This window comes from Penicillium psychrofluorescens, assembly GCF_964197705.1.
Source record: "Penicillium psychrofluorescens genome assembly, chromosome: 3".
In the NCBI taxonomy this organism is placed as follows: domain Eukaryota; kingdom Fungi; phylum Ascomycota; class Eurotiomycetes; order Eurotiales; family Aspergillaceae; genus Penicillium; species Penicillium psychrofluorescens.
The window spans coordinates 947847-966992 of NC_133441.1; the positions used below are offsets into that span (position 1 = coordinate 947847).

The 19146-nt window shown below is 53.6% G+C and overlaps 9 protein-coding genes across 9 annotated transcripts; 5 read left to right on the forward strand and 4 right to left on the reverse strand.

Annotated features, from left to right (window-relative positions):
• Window positions 1–24: 24 nt before the first annotated feature.
• PFLUO_LOCUS4485 (Protein ccc1) lies at window positions 25–950 on the forward strand (the record flags this gene model as incomplete). The annotated part of the gene is made up of 2 exons (XM_073781840.1): window positions 25–356; window positions 416–950. 2 exons carry the CDS (start codon window positions 25–27, stop codon window positions 948–950), a joined length of 867 nt encoding a protein of 288 aa, XP_073638555.1.
• A 2690-nt stretch (window positions 951–3640) lies between these two features.
• Window positions 3641–4897, forward strand: PFLUO_LOCUS4486 (Phosphatidylinositol:ceramide phosphoinositol transferase (IPC synthase); the record flags this gene model as incomplete). Its single annotated transcript, XM_073781841.1, has 2 exons — window positions 3641–3957; window positions 4018–4897. 2 exons carry the CDS (start codon window positions 3641–3643, stop codon window positions 4895–4897), a joined length of 1197 nt encoding a protein of 398 aa, XP_073638556.1.
• A 2009-nt stretch (window positions 4898–6906) lies between these two features.
• PFLUO_LOCUS4487 (Major Facilitator Super) lies at window positions 6907–8758 on the reverse strand (the record flags this gene model as incomplete). Its single annotated transcript, XM_073781842.1, has 5 exons — window positions 6907–7229; window positions 7290–7898; window positions 7974–8386; window positions 8447–8508; window positions 8576–8758. The coding sequence occupies 5 exons, from the start codon at window positions 8756–8758 to the stop codon at window positions 6907–6909; spliced, it is 1590 nt and encodes a 529-aa protein (XP_073638557.1).
• Window positions 8759–9570: 812 nt separating this feature from the next.
• Window positions 9571–11003, forward strand: PFLUO_LOCUS4488 (uncharacterized protein; the record flags this gene model as incomplete). Its single annotated transcript, XM_073781843.1, has 2 exons — window positions 9571–9702; window positions 9765–11003. 2 exons carry the CDS (start codon window positions 9571–9573, stop codon window positions 11001–11003), a joined length of 1371 nt encoding a protein of 456 aa, XP_073638558.1.
• Window positions 11004–11305: 302 nt separating this feature from the next.
• On the reverse strand, window positions 11306–13245 carry PFLUO_LOCUS4489 (phospholipid:diacylglycerol acyltransferase; the record flags this gene model as incomplete). Its single annotated transcript, XM_073781845.1, has 2 exons — window positions 11306–12859; window positions 12919–13245. The coding sequence occupies 2 exons, from the start codon at window positions 13243–13245 to the stop codon at window positions 11306–11308; spliced, it is 1881 nt and encodes a 626-aa protein (XP_073638559.1).
• Window positions 13246–13561: 316 nt separating this feature from the next.
• PFLUO_LOCUS4490 (N-alpha-acetyltransferase 30) lies at window positions 13562–14249 on the forward strand (the record flags this gene model as incomplete). The annotated part of the gene is made up of 2 exons (XM_073781846.1): window positions 13562–13912; window positions 13995–14249. 2 exons carry the CDS (start codon window positions 13562–13564, stop codon window positions 14247–14249), a joined length of 606 nt encoding a protein of 201 aa, XP_073638560.1.
• A 369-nt stretch (window positions 14250–14618) lies between these two features.
• On the reverse strand, window positions 14619–15669 carry PFLUO_LOCUS4491 (uncharacterized protein; the record flags this gene model as incomplete). The annotated part of the gene is made up of 2 exons (XM_073781847.1): window positions 14619–15510; window positions 15572–15669. 2 exons carry the CDS (start codon window positions 15667–15669, stop codon window positions 14619–14621), a joined length of 990 nt encoding a protein of 329 aa, XP_073638561.1.
• A 368-nt stretch (window positions 15670–16037) lies between these two features.
• On the forward strand, window positions 16038–17472 carry PFLUO_LOCUS4492 (uncharacterized protein; the record flags this gene model as incomplete). Its single annotated transcript, XM_073781848.1, has 3 exons — window positions 16038–16086; window positions 16150–17116; window positions 17181–17472. The coding sequence occupies 3 exons, from the start codon at window positions 16038–16040 to the stop codon at window positions 17470–17472; spliced, it is 1308 nt and encodes a 435-aa protein (XP_073638562.1).
• A 568-nt stretch (window positions 17473–18040) lies between these two features.
• Window positions 18041–18997, reverse strand: PFLUO_LOCUS4493 (TATA-binding protein (TBP); the record flags this gene model as incomplete). Its single annotated transcript, XM_073781849.1, has 4 exons — window positions 18041–18057; window positions 18108–18522; window positions 18605–18692; window positions 18747–18997. The coding sequence occupies 4 exons, from the start codon at window positions 18995–18997 to the stop codon at window positions 18041–18043; spliced, it is 771 nt and encodes a 256-aa protein (XP_073638563.1).
• Window positions 18998–19146: the final 149 nt, after the last annotated feature.

Consider the following 19146-nt stretch of genomic DNA (forward strand, 5'->3'; position numbering starts at 1 on the left):
CAGAATAAACAAACCACCATCGCCATGTCCTCCGTCCGAGGCCTGATGACGAGCTACTCGCCCGTGTCGGAGCGCAACTCGTCCGATCTCGAGAAGGATCCCCACTTCGATCTCCAGGATGTCGAGACCGGCAACAAAGACCGCGCGGAGCGCAAGGGCTTCCGCCTCATTGATGCCCGCACCGTCTCCGACGCCATTATTGGTCTGTCCGACGGTATGACGGTGCCGTTCGCCCTGACCGCGGGCCTATCCGCCCTGGGTGACACGAAGGTCGTGGTGTTTGGCGGCATGGCCGAGCTCATTGCGGGTGCCATCTCCATGGGATTGGGTGGGTATCTCGGCGCCAAAAGCGAAGAGTGAGTTGAAGCTGTGATCACCCGTGACTATCGAACCATTTCCTAACAAATTTCGGCAGAGAGTCATACAAAGCCACGCTCCAGGAAACACAGAAGCAAACGGTCACCGATCCCGGGTCCGTGGCCTCGACCCTGACCGAGATCTTCGAGCCGTACGAGCTGCCGACCGAGCTAGTCGCCCAGCTCACCAACCACCTATCCGCCTCCCCGATGCTCCCTTCATTCCTGATGAACTTCCACCACACCCTCCCCGAACCCTCTGGCTCGCGCGCCGTCATGTGTGCCCTGACCATCGCCCTGGGCTATTTCATTGGCGGCTTCGTGCCCTTGCTCCCGTACTTCTTTGTTGGCCCCAACGAGGCGTTTATCGCCCTGCGCTGGTCCATCGCCACGATGGTCGTTGCGTTATTCATGTTCGGATACGGCAAGACCTGCTTTGTGACCGGCTGGTCGGGGCGGAAGAATCTCCGCAAGGGTCTGGTGGGTGGACTCCAGATGGTGCTGGTGGGTGGTGTGGCCGCGGGTTCGGCCATGGGGCTAGTGAAGGGGTTCCAGCTGCTGGCGAGTGGTGGGGATAATCCCAAGCATGATTGATGGATGGATGGATGAAACACACACTTGCATTATGATTCCTTTGGCGTTTGGTTTTCTCTTTGGTCATGGTGCACTTCAGCCGGCGTTCTTTTCTACGTGGTTTTTTCCCTGGGAGGCATACGGAGTTCCCCCCAAAATCATTCCATCTCAACACATGTTTTCGAGATCTGTGCCATAGCTGTTCATGTGAAATCAATTCTGCACCACCTATGCAACTGCTCGTTGACGAGCTATGACCAGTAGCCAATAAACAGTGCGATCGTGCCATAAACCAGTATTATCTGTCAGTCTCGACTAGGTCAATTCGTTACCTATATATAGCACACGCTCCTGCAAGATTCATACCCCGCCAACGTGGTCTTGCATTACTTGGGGCGTGGACGCGCGATGGAGCACTAATCCACCACGCAATCCACCACGCTATCCCCACTGCTGCCTATCTAATAAGCATCGACAACAATCAGGCATCCACCCTCTCCACCTCCTCGATCGACTAGCTGTCAGGGCAGGGCCAAGGCCAAGCCACAGTGAGAAGGGGGCGGTGCTAGGCAGGGAGGGCAAGAATTGCAAACCTACCAAAACCAACACTTGTATGGCGGACTGCCAGACTACCAAGTGGACGGCTCTTGATGTCATGCTTCCAGGTGGCAGTTTGATTGCATCTCCCCACAGGCTGCTTCGTGTTGATGGAGGACTAGATTAGTTGATAGGTAACAAAGCTGTTACCAACTCGTCCACTATTCCGTACTCCAGCCAACTCCGACTGAGCCACCTCACGGCAGCCTTGTACCAGCCATCCTTTAAGGGGCAAGGGCAGCGAATACGAGGGCTGGTAGATACATACGCGTATTCCATACGGGTACGTGGAGGATCACACTTAATTGCCTAGTTAGGGTAAGTCAAGTTGGTTTTGAGTTAGTCGGTACTGTAGTAATTAGTTTTTTCTTTGGTTCCCTCTGACAATTCCCATTATTATTGGCCGCAGAGGCTTAAACGCCCGACTCTGAAACTGGAGGCGCTGAGCTGACCCAGTTCCAGTGCCGAACGATCCCTAAACTTACATCGTGTAATAATGATAGACTAGTTAGGGGGAAGTGGTAATCTATTATCCGGCTTGTTGGGAACGCGGCGCGTGTTTAATGTCGCCGCCAGGACGGGCTCTAATTTCACTAGCCGGTATAGTCTGTGCACATCCTCATCTGCCCGGCGCTAGCTAATTATAACTTTGCTGGTTTTGTGAGGGGGGAGGAGCTGTCTTTTGCCTGCTAAACTTTTGACTAGGCCGGGTTTAACAGGTGGTCGAGTGAGCCCTCCAACATGGTAGTAGGTAATGTGATGACCCCCCTACCGAGGCAACGAAGGGATAAGCACAGCCGCTGACCGTGTTTCCGCCCAACCAGGCTGATGGCCGCCTTAAGGCTGAGCTGGACTCGCATGCTCACACCGCCTAGCACAGATCAGGCGTTAGTTGCGATGGTTTATCATCATACTGGACACAGTATTATGGTAAGCTATAAGCGAAATTGGATTCAGGCCGACTATTCTCGTTGGATAACGCTCCTGAATGATGGGCCCATGCTGGGCCGGGATCCAGCCAATCAGGGCGGGCTCGCCATCTGATAATTGAAAATTTGCATCCCAGCCACGGTATTATTACCCGTCACGTGCAATCCGGGATTCCGGGGGAAGGATATAACAGGAGGTGGTTTTGGGTTCGATCGGTGGAAAAACGTGTTGGAGACTGCGTAGTCGAGGCAAAAAACATCGTCTTAGCACTGGTAGAACAGTAGTGGGTAATGCAAATGATTATGCAGGCTTGTGCTGCGTCGGCCTCCGTCCTCTCCGTTCCGAAGCATCCGCCGACATCGTGATCGCCGTGGTCTCGTGGGCCGAATGATCCGACCGTCAGATCGAATTGGCGACAGTAAAGATTCAGACAAGCATCAATAGCAGTCGACTGGGATCGTAGGGGTGACTGTCTACTCAACTGCTCGACCAGTCACTACTGCGACCGTGCAATTCCATCCAGACCATCTTCAAACGGACTAGTGACGCCATGGACTCAGGAAGGCGCGACCCGGACCCGTGATTACCGATCGGTAATACGCTGACCATCCTCGATACCAGCCCCCGAAATCCTCTCTCTCTCGAATCTACTTTTCTTCCCCTTCCTTCCTCACCTCGTCAGTCATCTTTTTCTTCTCTTTCTCCCTCGTCCTCCTCCACTCCTTTTCTCGCCCGCTCTCCTCCCTTCTGGCCAGGGTTTGGTCGACTCTCGCCCTTGCTGCTCCCGCCTTGCGTGTCTCTCCCCCGTCCGCCCTGCCCAACGTGACCTCCTTGAATTCCTCGGCTGCAGCAAAGAGGGCCTGACGCTTCCCGGTCTTTGGGGCATCTTTCAGCTTGGATCGGATTCTTATCCCACCTTGATGATACCATCGCCCCCTCGGCCTCGCTAAGCGCCCCCTCCTCCTCTCCCTCCCGACCAGTGCGAATTTCTTCCCGCGGCATTCCACGCCCTCCCCCTCGCCCTCCCCTCCCCGTCCGAGTGAGTGGAACACTCACTCAGAGGGGATCTCGCCGCGATGATGAACGCCTCCCTTCCGTCATGGAAGGATCGCACGCAGAACCAATTCGGGAAACTCCAGATCCAGATGCCCTGGCGTTCCTTTCAACTCCTGGTGCCCCATCGCATGCGTCGCAGGATTCGATCAAAGCTACGGAGCAGGATAGCGCCCACCTCGTCCATATCCACGCTGCAAACCTCCTTCTCGCCTGCAGACACACTCCGGTCTTTACAAGGCCACCGGTGGACGCTGTATGACTTTCAGTATCTGCTCCTCCTCATCGTCGGCATCTTTTCTTTGACTGTGATCGAATCGGCCGGCCCTCTGGCGAAGACCGGCATCTTCACTCTTCTCATCTGCTCTTTGCTCCTGCCTATCACCCGGCAGTTCTTTCTCCCTTTTCTGCCCATAGCTGGGTGGCTGATCTTCTTCTATGCATGCCAGTAAGTCTTTAAATCTTCATTTCATCTCTGCGTTCGACTCACTGACTTTGCTTTCTCAAGATTCGTCCCGAGTGATTGGCGGCCCGGCATTTGGGTGCGGGTTTTGCCTGCCATGGAAAACATCCTCTACGGCGCCAACATCAGCAACATCCTGTCCGCCCACAAGAGTGTCGTCCTGGACGTTCTGGCATGGATCACCTACGGACTGTGCCATTACGGCGCGCCCTTTGTGGTCTCGTTGCTCCTGTTCTTTTTCGGGCCACCGGGCACCACTCCGCTCTTCGCACGGACACTGGGCTACATCAGCATGACAGCCGTCACCATTCAGCTGCTGTTCCCCTGCTCGCCTCCGTGGTACGAGAACCTGTACGGGCTTGCCCCGGCAGACTACTCGATGCAGGGCAACCCAGCTGGTCTTGCTCGCATCGATGCGTTGCTTGGCATTGATCTGTACACCTCTGGATTCAGGCAGTCCCCCGTGGTGTTTGGTGCCTTCCCCTCTCTCCACGCGGCCGACTCGACTTTGGCGGCTTTGTTCATGAGCCATGTTTTCCCGCGGTTGAAGCCCCTGTTCGTCTTCTACACTCTGTGGATGTGGTGGGCTACGATGTATCTGTCGCACCACTATGCCGTTGATCTGGTCTGCGGTGGCCTGCTCGCCACGGTGGCATTCTACTTTGCCAAGACCCGATTCCTGCCGCGAGTCCAGAGTGACAAGATGTTCCGCTGGGACTACGACTACGTTGAGGTCGGCGAAAACTCGCGCGGTTTCGGCTACGATCTCGCCAGCCTCGATGGCGAATTCAACCTGGACAGCGACGAGTGGACCGTGGGCTCTTCGTCCTCGGTCTCCTCGGGCTCGTTGAGTCCGGTGGACGACCATTACACTTGGGAGAGCGAGACTCTAACCTCGAACCACGACCTCGAGTCCGGACGCTAGCCGTCACCCTCGACATACATATACTACCATTGGACCTAGTGTCCATTGTTGCATCTACCTCTTTGACTCGGCGTTTTTATACTTGACGACATAACTCGGAAACTCTGATCTGCATCGAGCTATCTTCGACACCTTAAGGTTTTTAATCCACCTTTTGGACAGCTTCGGTCTCGCACGGCTTTGTTTTTTCGAGCCGAAGTCCCCTTTTACATTCTGGCTGTACATGCCTCTTTATTTTTCTCACCAGCCTGCCGTGAGCTGGTGACTTCGTCTATAATCATAATTCCGGTGGCAACCTGGAGTTCGGGGCCAACTTTGTTGGCGACCTCCGATCCTCCGCACCGCCACCGACAGGAAAACCTTCGCTTGTACACTTTATTCAACCCTTCTTCGATTCTGACCCATGTCTTTCGCTACGACTTTACTGACTGGACGAGCCCCCTTCTCTTTTTTTTTCTTTCTGCTCGTCCAGATGCACAAACTTATTATTATCATTCATGTCGATCGCTCAACACTGGCGCCTGGGAACTGGGAATTCAAAAAACAAAAGTTTTCGGTGCCACTGGCTTTTATTTTGCACTACACTCGCTGTGCATTCTTTTCCAGGAAAAAATTCTTGGAAAATTTCGCTATTACAACATTTTTGCATCGGCACATAGAGAGGGGGAAAAAGACCGTCGATCCGGTCTGATTTTGGGGCGGCGCGGGCAGGTGATCATCGGCGCGGCAAACTGGTTGCAGATCATCCCTGCGTGGGGGTTGCATCCTGAACTTGAGAGAGGGAAAACAAAGGCTGGTGGACAACCGGACAAGACAAGACACGCTGCTTGCTGGGTCACTCACTGCTTCCTTTGTGAACGACATACCTGCGCAGCACAAGCGGCCAGGGTCGAAGGTTTCCGAGGGCAGCACGTGCTGGACGGAGGCATTGGGTTTCCCCGGATCCTGGCGGACTTGTCCGCTCGCTGATCTCTCTCCGCTTCTGACTATTGGGAATAAAAGCCCCGACGACGACGCCTTTCCTGAATAATTACTGCGTGCACACGCCTCTTCTTTCCTCCTTCAACACTATATTCTTTATACTTACCCTCCGCTCCGACGAAGGGCTGTGCACGCAGGGCGAACCTGGAACTGAAATTATCATTTCGTTGCGGTGAGCCTGGGATTGGCTGTATTGTTAATTAGCATTTGTTTCTTCGTGCCCCCGCCGCCGGCGCGACGAGTTTTGATGATGAAGACCCATCATTATTGTACATTAATGTCTGGTTCTTCGGCCAATATCATATCATTACAACCACTATTATTCACTTCCTCATGTAGTTCTGGATTGCATTATTCAGAGTAAGACTGTAAGACGAAGATGGAAGAAATACCTACAGGATGATATCCTCTTCACCCCGCTCGAGCTGATCAGTCGATCAGCATTCCTAGCGCGCCCGCTGGCTGCAGCAGCTTCGTCGATCCTCCCTCGCGATGGGCATGTACGCTATGAACCAGCCAGTGATGCATAACGTTGTAATGATGCACTGTCCGTCGTTAGCCGAGTCCTAGTGGCTGTACATGTGCATGTGCATGTGCAAGTGCATGTGCCAACGTGCCCCCCTGGTAAGTACTATTCTGCTTACGCTGATGTGCTGGCCTGGCTGGCCGCTTTGCCTGGATCGGGCATTCCCTGCTGCTTATGTTCGCTCTTTTGGTTTAGTCTGTACTGTAGCAATACAGCGCTTTTTTTTTTAGGTATTCATTAATTGTTACGGGTTCTGTTGGTATACGAGGCGAAGAAACGGCGCCCATTGCACCGCCGCTCTCCCCCCAAACCGCCTGCCCCGCTTCGCCCCTCAGGTCTACAATCAAGAAACATTTCGACCTTGCTCAGGACATATAGTATACACGAAACCCAAATTCTGGCACCTTCCAATCAATCTCTTTCCTGAATTTTCAATCCCCACTTTGTTAGATGTCATACCTAAGTCATTAATAAAGACCCTTCGCCTCCAGGACACTCGGACCTAAGAGGCTCGTTTGCCATATGGCTCCAGTGGAAACAGGAATGCACAAATCGCAAGACCGCCGTACAATGCACCACATATGAAAATGGGTCCTGTGGTTGCGGTGTTTGCCACGGTAGCGATCACGGCAGACATTGCGCCCATCAGCCGGCAAAAAGCCACTGCTATGCCATTGCCCGTGGCCCTATGAGCAGATGGGAGCACTTCGGCTGTAAATCCATACAGTGTACCGTAGTATATCTCCAGGGTAAAAGATATGACGCAGCTGTACGTGATGTTCTGGACCTGAGAAGTGACCTGGGAGTAGGCAAAGAAGAAGGCCACTGCCGATATTGATTAGTGGGGATGAGCGCACAACAACTTTTAGATGATGGAACACTTACTGGTCATAACAGCACCAATAATCATCGTATAACGACGCCCTAAGCGCCGCCAATTTGCCATGTGACCACCGAGCACCGGCCCAAAGATCCCACAGACCTGGACTAGAGCGTAATTTCTCCACGTCTCATATGCACTGGTGACACCGAACTCAATCCCACGACTAGCAAGATACGACGGCAAGAAAACATTGAACAAGGGGTACGCAAGCCCAATCATAGCCCACGACAGCCAGATGAGAAGGGTGGTGAAGGCCAGTTCTTTCGTCATGAATAAACTTCGGATATGGATCCAAAATTCGCCGACGGAGAATCTAGACTTGGAGTGAGCAGAGCTGATAGTACCGCATGCTTCGAGCTGCTCCACGGTCAGGGAACAGGGCCGGTTATATTTCGATGCCATCTCTTGGAAGTTTTCGACCACTTTGGCATCCTCGCCTTTTCCGAGGAGGAATTTCGGAGTTTCCTTGAGACGGATCACTGTGACTCGGGCAACGCTCATGGCGAATATCATTGCCCCCATGGTGTACATCAGATACCGCCAGCCGCTGTTGTTGGCCTTGGTGCAGGGTGTAAATGGTGCCGCGGTTGGGTCGGGGCAGCTGTAGTTGGCTATAGATTGCCTCACATCAGTAATTTTCCAGGTACTAATAGTTCATGTTTGAATTTTAGGTAGTGGGGACTTACGCATAAAACCCCAAGCAACCAACCCTGCTATCGTACAGCCAACGCCCCACCAAGCAGCAAGCCAGATGACAAGCCATTGTTTGTTGGAGGGTAAGTATTCCAAGAAGACCGTCGTGTCGAGAACCAGATTTCCACCAGCACCGAAGGCCGAGAGGGCGATGAAGAATCCAAGCGAGTCCCAGTTGGGAGCTGCGCCAGCGACGATGGTGAACACCGCACAGATGAAGAGTGACACATTGAAAGCGATTTTCCGTCCGATAATGTCTGCGCTAAAGCCCCAAAATAGGGCTCCGACAAGCATCCCGATATACACTGCGATTGTGAGGCCCTTTTCATACGAAGGTTGAAATTCATAGACTGCCTGGGTGGCGATGATCCCTTGGAGGGAAAGTTGCAAAGCGTCCACGGCATATCTTGTACAAGTTTAGCGTCGTAATAGGTATGGAATGTAGACAATATATGGCAAATCTTACCCAAAGCCATTGAGGAAGAACAATTTCCAGTGATATGGTGTCCAACCAATCTCGTCCAGGGTCTGTGCCACGTAAGTTAGTTTAACGAATCATCGGAGATTGACATTGACATATGTGGTCATCACGAACATTGTTCACAAGGTGCATCTTCCTACTCAGTGCAGGATCGAGTTCCGGAACGGTCAGGATTTCTTGCCCCTGATCAATGCCCTCGGGAGCTGAGTACTCCGATTTCGATCCTACATTCCTCTCCTCATCGTTGATATAGCCCTTCTGGGGGCTCTCCATCGTGACGGGGACGTCTCCAGACATGGAGAACTGCAGCGGAAAGGATATCGTGTTATACGGATTCTTCGATCAATCCTAAAGAAGGAGAATAAAAAGACAGTCCAGAGCCACCTGTCTTTGAATCGGTATCACAATAATCTACTACATGGCACCATGAACTCAAGGGTTTCCGTAGATATAACAAGGGAAGATACGCCAATGCCTTCCCTTATCTTCTCGGAATGATAAAAGAGGAAGGAAGCACTGGACCTTCCGCCTGTTCGGGTATTCTCAGCTCCGGTTGGCGGGGTCTTGAGGGGGTCGGGTGCAAGTTTCCATGATTATACTGTACAGCCGCGTAGCCATTTTAGCGAACGGTCTCTAGTCTATCTACCTACCACAGAAATGGCAACCAACAACTAGCAGTGGGCTATAAACTCAAGAGCTCCAGGCCAATGGATTAGATTTGCCGATACGATAAACCGATTTTGGGAAATCTTGCCGATATCGTATCGGGAACATCCCGACCGAAAAAACACGAAGCCTGTTCTTTCTTTCGGCCATACACAAATTTGGACAACCTCTGGGGGAGGAACTCCACCAAGAAGGCCGATAGTTTCGCCGCCGACTGCAACGGTAATATTCATCGGATACTACCTGATTAGCCGTGGATATCTTTCCCGCCGGGTCGGAGCCTCACTTGCCATAAATGAATGTTCCTGGTAGTATCCACCGTCAACTTGGGCCACCTTCTTCAACGCCCCTAGACGCACATCAACCAACCTTTGATTAGAGACTTGTCTCCTGCTTAGTGAGGTCTGATTTGAAGCTCGAGTCCGAGAACCGAGTATCTTCAGATGGCAGTCTCTACCAGCTCTGCTGCGAATGGGCAGACAGATGGAGTAACCGGAACTCGCAGTGATCCCTCCAACCTCGAAGGGCCCGCATTGGACTTGACAGTCCTGGGGCTGAACAGCGGCACCTCCATGGTAAGTCCAGCTCTTAAGCCGACACCCTGGAGGGAGAGACCTAAGCTCTGACCGCACTTTAGGATGGCATTGACTGCGCACTTTGTCGATTCCGCCAGCAGGATCCTTCCGGCCCGGTGACTTTTGAACTCTTGAAGTATGGCGAGACTCCTCTGGACCAACAGATCAAGAGACGGGTGATGAACATGATTTTGCACAACTCAACATCGCCCGAAGAAATTGCCGAGATCAATGTTATTCTCGGCGAGGCTTTCGCGAGGGCTGTGGAGGAATTCACCACTGCGCATGGTATTGACAAGTCCAGCATCGATGTCGTTGGATCTCACGGCCAGACGATATGGCATCTTTCCATGCCGAATGAGAACCAAGTCAAGACGACTCTCAGTATGGCAGAAGGCGCGATTCTGGCAGCTCGGACGGGAATCACAACGGTATCCGATTTTCGGATCAGCGATGTCGCCGCTGGACGTCAAGGGGCCCCGCTTATTGCATTTTTTGATGCTTTGCTTCTGCACCATCCTACCAAGCTTCGTGCCTGTCAGAACATTGGCGGGATTGCCAACGTCTGTTTTATACCGCCTGACAGCCAGGGAGGCGTGGACGAATGCTTTGACTTCGATACTGGGCCTGGAAACATTTATATAGATGCAGCCGTTCGGCACTATACCAATGGCGAGCGGGAATACGACAAGGATGGCGAAATGGGGAAGCGCGGCCAAGTAAACCAGGAGCTCGTGGATGAATTCTTGACACACCGATACTTTGGACTGGAACCGCCAAAAACAACCGGCCGCGAAGACTTCCGGGATACTCTAGCCTTCGATCTCATTGCAAAGGGGCAGAAGAAGGGCTTGTCAGCGGATGATGTTGTGGCAACCATTACTCGAATCACCGCGCAATCGATTGTGGATCATTACCGACGCTTTGCGCCATCTCAAGACATAGATGAGATTTTCATGTGCGGCGGAGGGGCCTTCAACCCAAACATCACAGATTTCATCCAGAAAAGCTACCCAAACACCCGAATCGTGTTGCTGGACGAAGCGGGTATTCCTGGAAATGCCAAGGAAGCGATTACATTTGCCTGGCAGGGCATGGAAGCTGTGGTGGGGCGATCAATACTGGTCCCAGCACGAGTCGAGACTAGAAGAGAATACGTGCTGGGGAAAGTATCCCCGGGGGACAACTACCGACAGGTGATGCAGAAGGGTATGCTCTTTGGTGGCAGAGGAAAAAAGCTTCATCCAGTCAAAGACATGATCAACATTGTTGAGGGAAAGGTCTTTGGTAATAAATGGTAGTAACTTCTATAGTTATCTGGTATTGATTTCCTTTAGACAATTTTGGTAGGTGACAGAAGAAGGCCAGTCAATAATAATCATAAGTCATAATAGCTCGAGGGTATGTATCCATTATCCGGTTATTTGTACATCACGTTCAAACCAAGAGAATATACAAGACCCAAAGCAAATAGGGGCTCTAGCACGCTGATTGATGATGGGAACACGGCAGGAAATCTCATACCACCAATAAATAAAGCTCCCCAAAAAAAAGACTCCACTCTAGTTCGTTAAGAAGTAAAAGAAAGAAAGAAAAGGGGAATCTATTCCTCGTCAAAGATCTTCACACGCTCCGCGTACTCACGAATATTCGAGACAAAGTTCTCCTCGATCAGATCGCCTTTGCCGCCTGCGACGCGGAGGATGAGGTCGTTGAGAGACGCGCGGCCGAGGATATCAACGTGATCCCCCGTATTGGGCCCGCCGCGCGGCGAAAATCGATCTGGCTCGTGCGGCATCTCGAAGACCTTGATCTTGGCCCCGGCGGGATTGTAGCGCTTGATGTGCCAGCCCTTGGCGCACATATACCCCGTGCTCATGAGGTTGACGGTGCCGTCGCCCTCGCCCATATGGACGCCGCGGTCAACGCCGTCGTTGTTGGAGACGGTGGTGTCGATGCTGACGTTGAGCCTGACGAGCGGGTCGCGCTCTTCTTGGTAGAAGTAGCTGCGCTCCGTGGGCTTGCCCACGCCGTAGAAACAGTAGATCTTCATGTCAGGCGCGTGCGGCAGACGCGCCTCAAGTGGGTTGAGCCATGTGCGCGGGTCTTTTTCGTTAGCCTCAACTTCGCGTTTTGTGTGTGCTACACCGTGCGAGTAGCTCGTCAGCACTTGGTTGCGGTACCAGTCCTCGCTCTGGTCGAGCGTGTACTGCAGGCTCTCGGAGGTGGTGAGGTTGCGCCGCGTCCAGGAGGAGTTGGTTTCGCGGAAGCTCAGTAGGTTGCCGTACGAAATCGTCTGGCCCGGTTTGTCGTCTGGTGCCCAGGTGGCATTGCCCCAGACGGCATCGCCGCCCTTGGGTAGCATGCTAGAGATGCCCGGCATCGCACGGAAGATCTCCGCGCGCTCCTCCCTGGACAAGAACTTCTCCAGCCCGTATACGGCGAACGCGTTCAGCTGTGCGGTGTCACGCATCTCCCCAGACAGTACAGCTGTCAGTCCCTTCACGGCGCCGAGCATGCAGCCGCTGATGTTGACCCACGAGTCAATGTGCTTATTGACCCAGTCCTTGCCCCCGTTTCCATGCTCTTCACTCTCCACCCATTTGAAGAAGTAGAGCACCACCTGGGAGCCCATACTATGCGAGGCCAGCGTGATCTTCTGGCCCTGCACCCGTACCGCAGTCTCAATATAAGACTTGAGCCGGCTGAAATACTGGTCTCGGATCTCCAGATTCCCATACGATAGACGCCAGTCGAACGCAGCCGTAAAGGCATTCGTCGGGTCATAGCCAATAGTCGCCAAATTCTCCAATATTTTGTTCCAAATCCAGTATCCCGTGATAAAGAAGTCGGTGGCGTCGAACCCTTGCGCCGCGCGCAGCTTGATGCCTGGCGGGTCCAGCCCAGTCTCGCGGTCGAGCATGACATGGTTCTTCCACTCTGCCTTGTCCATCACCAACGCACGCATCATGCTCCAGCTGCCCCATAGTCGCTTGCGGAAGTATTGGCGCGAAGTAGGTCCCGTGCCCCAGCTTTCTAACCCCGTGGAGATAACGCCGGGGATCATGACGACGGGATGTTTGGCATGGACGCCCTGGGATTGGAGCTGGAGGCCGACGGCGAAGGAGTCGTAGCTAACGGCGTCGCGTTCATGTTTCTGTGCGAGTTGTTGGTGTTAGCATAGCACCAATGTGTTGACTAACCCATCAAACATACCGAGAACTCCTTTGCATCGCGTACAATCCCCTGGGGTATCACATCGATCAAAGACTCGATGTTCAAATCCATCAGCGCATCCAGATTGATGACCTCTTGCTGGTTGGCGAAGAACAATGCAACAAAGATGCCGAACAAGCCGCCCAGCGCGAAGATCAGGCCATTGCGACGTTTGCTTCGCCGCTGGCTCTGAGGCTTGATGACGAGCTGCTTGACTTTGGCGCCGCCAAACTCTTCGCGTAGGAGGTCTTCATTGGTCTTGCCGCGCCAGACCGACGGTCTGGATGGCTGGTCGTTGGGGGCATCCTTAGTGCGACGGCGCAGCATCGCAACGGAAGCGGCCGGCGGACGAGGGGAGAGGAGGATGGGGGTGGAAAGAGGAAGGTAACAGGCGAAAAGGAGGCGAGGGGAGAAAAATCATCTAATTGAGAAAAAGGAGAAGAAAGAAAACAAGGCAATGATGCAAGGCCGTTGAAGGGGATCGGCATCACATGAACCGATGCGCCCCTCCAACATTCCGTTCTCTTTCTCCCCACTACACAGTACACTACACACACTCTCTCTCTCCCTCTCTCTTTCTCTTCCCCCCACGCCTTCCTCTCTGCCTAGTTCATCCCCTCGGTTCCTCCCACAGGAGCCGGCAATGAACAAAGATGCCCCCGACGCCCTCCGCTACGTGCGGTACGACAGCGCGCGCGAGAATGAGTACGTCGCCGCCATGCGCCAGCTGATCTCCAAGGACCTATCCGAGCCATACAGCATCTACGTCTACCGCTACTTCCTCTACCAATGGGGCGACCTATGCTTCCTGGCCATGGACAAGGACGATACCATGGTCGGCGTGGTCGTGTCCAAGCTCGAGACACACCGTGGCGGTCCGATGAGAGGGTACATCGCCATGCTGGCCGTGCGCGAGGAGTACCGCGGCCGGGGAATCGCCACGGAGCTGGTGCGAATGGCTATCGATGCCATGATTGCGCGCAATGCAGACGAGGTGGGTGTCTTCGCATCCTTTTTCTCGCCTGGGAATGGATCCTCGGTGTTTTGGGATGCGTGTGTGCTGACATGTGTTTCAGATTGTCCTCGAAACCGAAATCACAAACACCGCCGCTATGAAACTGTACGAGCGCCTCGGGTTCCTCCGCAGCAAGCGTCTGCACCGATACTATCTGAACGGCAACTCCGCCTACCGGCTGGTGCTCTATCTCAAGGAAGGGGTGGGCTCGATTCGCACGCAATATGATCTCTACGGCACGCCTCATGGAGGGTCTGCCAACCCATCTGGAACTGGAACCCCGTTGTTCCAGGAGAATGGAGGCGATTTGATTTGATACACGGTCGGGAAAGAACGTGCTCCCGCGCACGAAATGTTATGACAAGCTTATGAAATGACCAAATAGACATGGCAGTAATTGCTTGGAACCGGTGTTCTGGGTTTATGATAGAACGGAAAAAATCTACAAACTTCCCTCTTCTCATCTTCTCATCTCTTTGCCTCTCTTTCTCCCTCTCCCGCTACTTTGACTCAAATTCGGAAAAGGGAGCCTACTCATATCAATTGTAGTTCATACCAGTCTTTGCACCGTGATATTGCGATATAAATCATTCTCATGTCAAGTATTCACACACACCCAAATATATATACAGTCAAAGACATACCCTCATGTCGAACCCTTGACAACCGCTCTGGACGAGACTACCTAAGTCTTCGGCCTGAGTACATATCGATATGTCGTCCCGAGATGATACCGCTGTTCTTCAACGACCTCTAACCCACTCTCACGGATGATCTCCCCAATATCACGATTCCACCAACAACCATGGCGGTCCGCATGCGCCGCTGCAAGATTATCCAAGATGCGATTCACCCAGTCATAGTGCGAGCGACCATGCTCCAGCAGCAAGATTCGACCACGGCGCGGCTCAGTGATCGATCCCAAATGGCGCAGCGTCGCCACGGGATCAGGCATCGAGCATAAGCCCATCGTCTGCACGATGGTATCATAGTGATGCAACGTAGCCGTCGACGGCGGCTGCACGGCGCCAGCATCCTGAGCGCGAAAGGTCGCGAAGTGGAAATCCGGATACAGAGATTCGAATTTCCGGCGGGTGATTTCCACCATCTGAGGGCTGAGATCGACAAATGTAACACTCCGACACCCACTGACCTGGGCATGGCCCTTGCCATCGACGCCGCGCCGCTCGCCCAATTCGTAGAACTCGAGGTTCCGGCCCGTGCCGCAACTTACTTCGAGGGTGTGGCCGCGCGCGAGTTGGAGGAGAGCTTTGCGCTTTGCGCCTATGCGCATGACTTTTTCGGATGTTTCGACGTCGGCGTCGAAGCTTGATGCCGTGACGTTGTATCTGTCTGAGACATCCCGCGGGATGTCGAGGGACTGTGACTTGGCAACTTCTTTCTTATAAGATGTGTATATCAAGCCGCAGTACAGGCCTATGCCTAGCATTCCTGCGGCGAATGCAGTCTGGACTCGGGGTGAGATGCCATGGCCGCGGCCCTTTGCTTGTTGTTGCTGTTCGGCCTTGAAACTTTCCAGGTGCGGGTTGGTTCGCCTTTGTGCTGGGGGGTTATAGCTGGGCAGGCAGAAGGTTAGGTTTATGTAATGTGATTTGATGTGAAGCAATTGATACGTACCTTTGCTGTGGACGAGCTTTGGTCTTCGCTCCGCGCGAGGGAGTCGCGGACCACCTGGGCGCGCTCACGGCGATTCTGGCGACTCGGAACGCGTTCATATCGTCTGCAATGGGCAGGTTGACTGCCCGCGCTCTATGGGAGATGCAATGCTGCGAGATGGGTGGGTGTCGTTTCGCGAAGTTTTGATGGACCGTGTGGTGTCGGGGGAATAATTTTTTCGCGGAGACGTGATCAATTGATCTTTCGACACGATCCAGAAAAGCGCCGATATTTAGAAAACCACCCAGAACCCTAACACTTGCCTTGCAGGCTCAACCCGCGCTCCAGAGCTCGCGCGTCGTCCCACGAGAAGTCGGAAGGTCGCCTCCCCCGGGCCGAGTCCGTTATCGGCTTATCAACGACGTCGTCCAGTAGCCGAGGGCCTCACTCTTTTCTTCTTGTACTGTGTGCACCATCCCCTCTCGCAATGGCGCTTCCACCAAAGATCCTGATTGTGGGTGGAGGAGTGTTTGGATGTGAGTGATGCAAGGGAGTAAAATCTCTGGTCATCTACTACATATAGACTAACATGAATTCAGTATCAACCGCTCTGTCCCTAACCCAACGACACCCAGAATCGCAAATCACCCTGGTGGAAGCGTCACCCACGATCCCTAACCCGTACGGCTCGTCCGTCGACACCTCGCGTATCGTGCGAGCAGACTACGCCAGCGCAGCATACTCCAGACTAGCCGCGGCCGCCATCGAGCGCTGGCGCAACACAGCCTGGGGCCGCGAGGGCCGATACACGCAGAATGGACTTTTGCTCGTGTATCCAGACGACAGCGCGAGCACCAGTGCGCGCGAGTATGCGCGCAAGAGTTACAACAATGTGAAGCGGATCGAGGGCAATAATGTCGAGTTCCTGCCTTCCAAATCGGACGTGCTCCGGGTCGTCCCTGCATATGGCGACGAGCTGGATGTGGCCGGTGGGTATGTGAATTGGGGGTCTGGGTGGTCTGATGCTGCGGCTGGCGTGCGGTTTGCGAGGAAGCAGCTCGAGGGAACGAACGTGGTATTCAAAACGGGCGATGTGCAACATGTGCTCTACGATCCTATCTCCAATGCGACGACGGGGGTAGCCCTGGCCGACGGCTCGAGCATCACCGCCGACTTGGTGATTCTCGCAACAGGCGCCTGGACACCCAAGCTAGTCGACTTGCGCGGCCGGGCCGTGGCGACCGGCCAGGCGATTGCGTACATGCGCATCTCGGACGAGGAGCAGCGCACGCTGGAGAATCTGCCCACGATCCTCAACTTCGCGACAGGGATCTTCATCATCCCGCCGCGAGACAATCTGCTCAAGATCGCGCGCCATGCCTACGGATACCGGAACCCGACGACCGTGTCGCTGGGCAATGAGACAGTGCAAGTCAGTCTGCCGGAGAAGGATGTGCCCGTCCCGGCTGAAGGACAGGAAGCGTTCCGGGATGCGCTGAAGCAGCTTCTGCCGCGGTTTGCGGATCGGCCGTTTTGCGACACGCGGATCTGTTGGTATACCGATACGTAAGTTGTGTCCGTCTACATCTGAAGTTGCGATGCTCAGGCTGACAACCGACATTAATGACAGACCGCGAGGCGACTTCATCATCTCGTATCATCCTGCGCACAAGGGTCTCTTCCTCGCGACTGGCGGCAGCGGGCATGGATATAAGTTCCTTCCCGTGCTGGGGGATAAGATTATTGATGCGCTGGAGGGTAGACTGGAGTCCGAATTGCAGGCATTGTGGGATTGGAATGCGACGACGCCGGGAGCACACGACATCTTCGATGGAGATGGGAGCCGGTCTGGCGAGAGGAACTCCAATCTCAAGGAAGAATTGGCGAAGACGAGGAAAGCGGGCACGGGAAGCGCGCTGTAGATATACAATGGTTGATGTGTATAAATAGTCCTCAGCCGAACGCAGGTGCTTGGCGATATATATACCTGCGGAAAGCAATATGAACACCTACATGGCTTACAAAAGTCTACAGAGAAGATAAAGATATATTTTGCAATATTCCATTTTTTGCCTAACGGATAAACCGTATAAGAGCGAGGCATAATAATCAAGGTAAGAAAAAAAAAAAGGAGCCGCCACCGGCAACAAAGCATGGACGGAATCTAAAGAAGTCAAAAAAGATTTTTTTTGGGTCCACGAGGTTTCCTCCGTGGATGAAGAACAAGTGAAGAAAAAGCACTCAAGAATTAGGAGGCAGCCATTCGACCAGCGCAGGAAACCACCCCACTGCGATTGTGCAGCAATCTAATTTGTAGAAAGGGGGAAAGGAGGATAAAAGACAAACCGGGGATCATCCGAATCGCTAGAACGCCAAACAATGCTTGCATGAAAAGATCATGAGGGAGAACGGGTGGAGGACCAATGTGTCGACCAGAAGAAGAGTGTTAATACATGGTAAGTGGAAGAAGGGCACACCCTGGCATTTTCTTCAAACCTTGCGGAAGTCTGGAAGAGTTAGTGTCCACGCTTCTTTGAAGTCAGGCTGCGAAACATACCAGAAAGCACAGGGTAGATCAGCTCAAAGGCCTGGTAGATCTCCTCACGCACTTTGGCGCCAGTCAGGACAATCTTGCCGCTGACGAAGATCAAGAGCACAATCTTGGGCTTCATCATGCGGTAGATCAGACCAGGGAACAGCTCCGGCTCGTAGGAGCTGAAGTTGTGATGGCGGCTCGCCAGACCCTCCAACCGGATGGGGAACTTGATGTCGCAGGAACCAACGATGTTCTGGATCTTGAAATCCGTGAACTTGGCATTGAAGCCAAGCTTCTGGATGATGCGCGCGTACTTGCGGGATGCCAGCTTCGAGTCATCTTCGGACTTGGCGCCGGTCACGACCATCTTGCCCGAGGCGAAGATCAACGCGGTGGTCTTGGGTTCACGGATACGCATGATGACGGCCGCGAAACGCTATTTACACAGACAGAAAGTAAGCCACACGACGCCCTGATGATGCAATGCAGCTCTCGAAGGATGCGGTGTGGGTCTATACCTTTGGATTGTACTCGGCATTGCGAGCGTGCAGCGCGATCGTCTTCAGATCCAAGCGACAGTCAAGATTGACGGTGGCGACGATGTTTCTTGAAGCATTCAGCATTCTGCTGGGAGTCACAACAGAGTTGCGGTATACTCACTGCAAGGTCGGCACGATGCCACTCCCCGGGTTCGTGGCCCCGGGCGTCGCAGCGGGAGTTGTGGGTGTCACCCCATTGCCGTTGGCGGCATTCCCTCCGAGTTGCTGCTGGCCGTTATTCTGAAGCACTCCCTCTTTCTCAGAGGAAGGCGGCGTCAAGTCGCCTGCCCCGCCGGGGAAGGAGAGCGACGAGGGCGAAGTGAAGGCACGAGCCTGGACGGCATTGGACGGGTGGGTGGTGAGCGAATCCATGTTGCGGAAAAGCGGAAGACCAGTGTCAGGATGATGAGAGATCCAGATACCGACAACTGTAGAGTAGGGACGGTTAGCGATCGCGATCGCAACCCAGATGAGGTGAGAAGCCCAGTGAATCCCGAGGTTGAAGGGAGGAAGAATCACAT